This window comes from Helobdella robusta (assembly GCF_000326865.2).
Source record: "Helobdella robusta unplaced genomic scaffold HELROscaffold_39, whole genome shotgun sequence".
Lineage (NCBI taxonomy): Eukaryota > Metazoa > Annelida > Clitellata > Rhynchobdellida > Glossiphoniidae > Helobdella > Helobdella robusta.
In genome coordinates this window covers 842957-848030 of record NW_008704865.1, presented here as the reverse complement: position 1 = coordinate 848030, position 5074 = coordinate 842957, and the positions used below count along the sequence as shown (strand labels likewise).

At 35.3% G+C, this 5074-nt stretch overlaps 1 protein-coding gene across 1 annotated transcript; it reads right to left on the bottom strand.

Moving 5' to 3' along the window:
• Positions 1 to 1855: 1855 nt before the first annotated feature.
• HELRODRAFT_176737 (hypothetical protein) lies at positions 1856 to 4483 on the bottom strand (the record flags this gene model as incomplete). The annotated part of the gene is made up of 2 exons (XM_009024086.1): positions 1856 to 1928; positions 2757 to 4483. 2 exons carry the CDS (start codon positions 4481 to 4483, stop codon positions 1856 to 1858), a joined length of 1800 nt encoding a protein of 599 aa, XP_009022334.1.
• Positions 4484 to 5074: the final 591 nt, after the last annotated feature.

The following is a 5074-nucleotide window of genomic DNA, read 5'->3' as shown; positions in this document are numbered from 1 at the left end:
TCGTTTACCGGAAATGTTTATTTTCGCGGTCTTTTCTCCGAACAGGCAAGTAATTATTTGCTTTGCTGTCTCTTAAATGGTGCAATTAAATTGTAATGTTCGGCCGGTTGGCTGATTGGTTGGCTGATTGGTTGGCTGATTGGTTGGCTGGTTAGTTGGCTGGCTGATTGGTTGGTTGGTTGGTTGGCTGGCTGATTGGTTGGTTGATAATTTTGTTGGTTTGATACATAGTATGTTGACTGATTAATTGGCTGATTGTTTGATGACATAAATACGTTAAATAAGTTAATTGAAATTTCAACAGCGTTGGCTCTTATCAAATTTCTAAATGCTCTTTGATACACTGGTAGGATGACAAAAAAATAGAACAGTTGCAAAGTTGAACGTGTGGCTGAAGTGATTGAATGATTAGTTAATTGTTTGGCTGTCCGGTTGGTTGATTAGTTGTGAAACTGGTCAACTGCATGGGCGGTTGAGAGACAAAAAAATTATAAACTGACTGGTTGACTGTTTTTTTGTGTGTCCGTTCATTAATTAACAGTTATTAAATCATTAGTGTCTATCTTGTTTGTATGTTTGTTTAGTTTGTAAGAATGTTACATTAAAGTGTATTTATTACATTAAAGTATGTTAATTACATTAATTTACATTAAATCTCACTTAGTTGCGTCAAGTTGTTACAGTAAGTAACATTATGAAACATGACAGCATCGTCAACAGAATCCACAACTGCATACCTCAATGTAATTAAGAAATATTGCAAATTACGAAAAAAATAAGGTAAGCCATCAGCCAATAGCATCAATTCTGCCATCAGCGAAAAATTCCTATAAACTTTTAAAATCACAACATCAACTAGGCGAATAGCCAACATTAACTACCATAACATCAATAACAACAACAACAACAAAATGGGCATGATGTCATTATCAACATCGGCATGACGTCATCATCTACGTCATCAACAACAACAACAACACACCTATAGTGGGAATTTCAATGCTCCTCATCATCGTCATCATCTTCATCTTCGTTGTTGTCATCAGAGATGCTATTGCTGGCTTTAATGTAAAATGATGATGTTGTTGTTGATGTTGATGTTGTTGTTGTTTTTGTTGCAGTTGGTTTTCTAAATGTAACTCATTTGTCTCGTCACCTGTTGCCGAGAAGAATAATTAAAATTTACTAAAATTTTGAAAAAAAAGTATAAAATAAATAATGAATAAATAATATTTAAATAAAAATTTAAAAAAATAAATAATAATTCAATAAAATAAAAACAGAAAAATAATTTCTATTTACAATTGAATAATAAATAATTTTTCCGGAATAAATTATCTCAAAGTGGATTAAAATGTGATGTGTCAAATTTAAATGGTTCGTGCTTTTGAAGCATCATCGCCTCTAAAACTTGCTGGGCCTCCAGTGAAACGAAATGTTGCAGTCGTTCGTCTGCCAAAATTTACCGCCATCTTGTATATATGACGTCAACAACAATAACAATAATAATAGTAACAATAATAATAACAATAATAATAATAATCAATGATAAAGCCAATCATGAAGTTAATATATATGCGATTGAGCAAGATAAAGTAAATAAAGTAAAATACAATTGTATATACAATTTAATAAAATTTTAAATAATAATGAAAGTAAATATAATAATTTTCATCGTAATTTTGTTTCATAATAATTTTATTCATAATAAAAATTTTATTCATAATAAAAATTTTATTCATAATAATTTTTTCTCTTTGTTTTTTTTACGGCACCAATCTTTCAATATTTAATTTCTTTTATTATATTTATATTTTTTTCTGGTAGAAAATTCGACGCTTGAATTTTAACGATTTTAAATACGAGAGAATATTATCGTGTTATTGTTGCTATAGATGTTGTTGTTGTTGTTGATGTTGTTACTGCTGCTGTTGTTGATGTTGTTGGTGGTGGTAGTGTTGTATCAGTTGTTGTTGTTGCGGTTGTTACATTAAATAATGTTGATGATTTTTGTACCATTAAAATTGCTGATGTTTTTTTGATGGTGTGTTTAGTTGCTGATGTATTTACATTACTGTTAAAGTAGTTTGTTTTATGTCTCATTTGTTGTTGTTGTTGTCTTGTTATTGATGTCATTTCGATGTTGGTGTCATCTCGTTGTTGATGTATACATGTAGTTCTTAATGTCGTTGATGTTGTTTGATGTTGTTGTGGGTAGATGATTTAGCCGACGAACACGTTGATGGCATCGTATCAATCAATATTCTATTAATGTCAAGAGCCAGCCTATGTATGATGAAATTTATATCTATATACCGAAAATGATGATAATGAATCACGCACCGCATCGGCTATGAGGCTGGTGTCGTCGCCGCCGATGTTGTGGTTGTGGTTGGTGAAGTCGCAGTTGTTCAAGTAAAACTTTGAAGCATTGGTTTGTAATAATAATTACTATAGTAATAAAAATAATAACAATCGAGCAAAAATTAAAAAATGCTGACAATTTTGTACATGCGCTTGATTTAAATTTTGTTGTACCTGTCTGTATCTATCCATCCGCATAGAAATAATTTTTATTTGAAATTGTCTACATTTTTAAACACTTTGCTCTTGATTGTACTTTCGTCGTTATTGCGTTATGGCCAACAACACTAGCAACATTTCGTCATCATCATCAGCAAATACTTCATCATCATCATCGTCGTCGTCATCATCGCAATCATCATCAGCATTCACCTTGTTGATGCTGAACGAACCAGTAGAAGAGAGCGGGTAGCAAGCAGATGAGAAGGAAGGACAACAACGTCAGGACAACAACACCGATGCACAGTTTTGTTGCGCAACATTTGTTGCAAAACTGCCAACGTTGTTGATGTTGTTGTTGGTGTTGTTGATATTGCCGTTGTTGAAATTCTTTCAGTTGTTGTTTACGTTTTTGTTGTTGGTGATGAAGTTGATGGTGCTGTTTTGAAGTTTTCGTTTTTGAAAAATTTAAACAAGTTTTAATTTTTGAACTCTTGGTGAGAATTTTGGCGCCTCCGCCAGAAGTCATCGTCGTTTCCGTGCAATCATCGTCTGAGGAGTTGTTCACGTGACTGCCTTCAAAGTTATGATGGCTGTCACTTTTTTTTGATGTCTTTGGTGTATTTGCTGTTGTTTTTGTTGTTGTTGCTGCTGCTACTGCTGTGAATCTGGAAGTTGTTGACGCTGATGTCGATGCGGCAGTTGTTGATGTTTGTTGGGGCTTTTGTTGGCGTTGCTTTTTGCAACAATTCAATTTCGTCGACGTTGTCGCGTGTGGCTTTGCTGTTTTTGCAATTGGTTTATCACGTTTTAATTGCTTTTCAGAAAAAGTCAAACAGAAATGTGGTTTCATTGCGCTGGAGTTCGTTGTTGATGTTTTGTTGTCGTTCGTATTATTGCCCATGTTGATTTCGTTGTTGTTGATGTCGTCGTTGTTGTTGTTGTTGTTGTTGAAATATATCGTGTCTGAACAGTCAACGCTGCCGTTAATACTGCTTTCCTTGTTATTGCTGTAGAAATATTTATTAGTGTTGACACTTTGGAAGGAGCGCTTGTTCGTATCGATGTTGCCCCTCTTGCCACCATTGTTTATCAACTTTGGCATTGAATTTGATTTCTGATAAATGGCAACACTTGATTGTGAGTTTGCACAGTCGGCGGACATGTTCGTTGCGGCGTGGTGCATGATCGTCAGTGTTGAGAGATCCGTGCTGAACATGTTGGAAAGATTGTTCAACTTGTTGTTCTGCTGGAAGTTGCTGTCGTAGACACTGTTGCAACACGAACCAGTGCAGTAGGAGTTGTATATTCCATCGTTGTTGTTGTTGTTGTTGTTGTTGCTACTGAGGTTAGGGTTTGCTTCTATAAATAACTTTTGGAATCCCCCGCAATATAGTTCATTCTTGTTGTCCTTCAGCTCACCGTAGACGTGTTCATCATTGCTGCTTGGCACTGCTTTGCATTTGTGGCACTTTCGACAGAACTTTATCTGCTGCTGATTGGTCGATGCGAAATCACGTGTCTGTGCCAATCTCGTCGTTGCGTTTGTTGTTGCCAGCATGTTTTGTTGGCAGATGCTAGTTGGTGTCAGTATTGTTGAGTTGTAGATGGAGTTGTAGTTCGAATTGCTATTGTTGTTGTTGTTGTTGTCATCTTCGCTAAAGTTTGCATTTAATAAAGGAACAGGAACAATGTTGGAGTGGGTGGTTGTGATATCGTTGTTGTTGTTGATGTTGCTGCCGATGTTGTTGTGTGTGCTGACGTCATTCAACATTTCATCAGCATATGTCTCTCCTAATTTGTTAACCGATTTGAAAGTTGAAAAGGACATCACGTTGTGGACATTTCGTTTAATAAAATTCTCTTGCAAGTTAATGTTGCTAGTGTTGGCGGTTTCAGTTGCCAATATTGTTGCTCTCAACAAATCAACTGTTGAATTGTTGGGCTGCTTCTGTTCCATATTAATGTCAGCAAAACAGATTGTTTGAATCTGTAACTTCACCTTCACCAGCAACGCAAACAATATCGCATCACAATAACTACGATAAACCGGCAAATACACAAAAACCACTTTCGAAGGACACGTGTTGGCACTTTTGAAACCAATTACCAACACTACCACCAGCGGAAAAATGTTTTTGTTTTTTCAACTGGATGATGTTCAACAATGAGAAATGGACCGCCGACGGATTATTTATTACCTCCATTCAGTCTATTCATAATGTCATTCATCAATTCTGGGCCTATATACATACACACACACACACACACACATATATATATATATATATATATATATAGAGAGAGAGAGAGAGAGAGAAAGAGAGGGAGTCAGACAGGTAAAGAAAGTATGCTTATTTGTTTCTGTGAGTGTTTTTAAGTAATTATTGTCGTGTGTTGTATGTAATTAAATAATGTAGGGAAATAGTTGAGTGTGTGTGTATGTGTGTGTGTTTGGTGTGTCTTTATCGATTGAAAACTGTGAATGTAGGATGGCTTTTGTGCCTGTGCTCTGATTGGAGCAATTAATTATTATCAGACGTCACCCCGG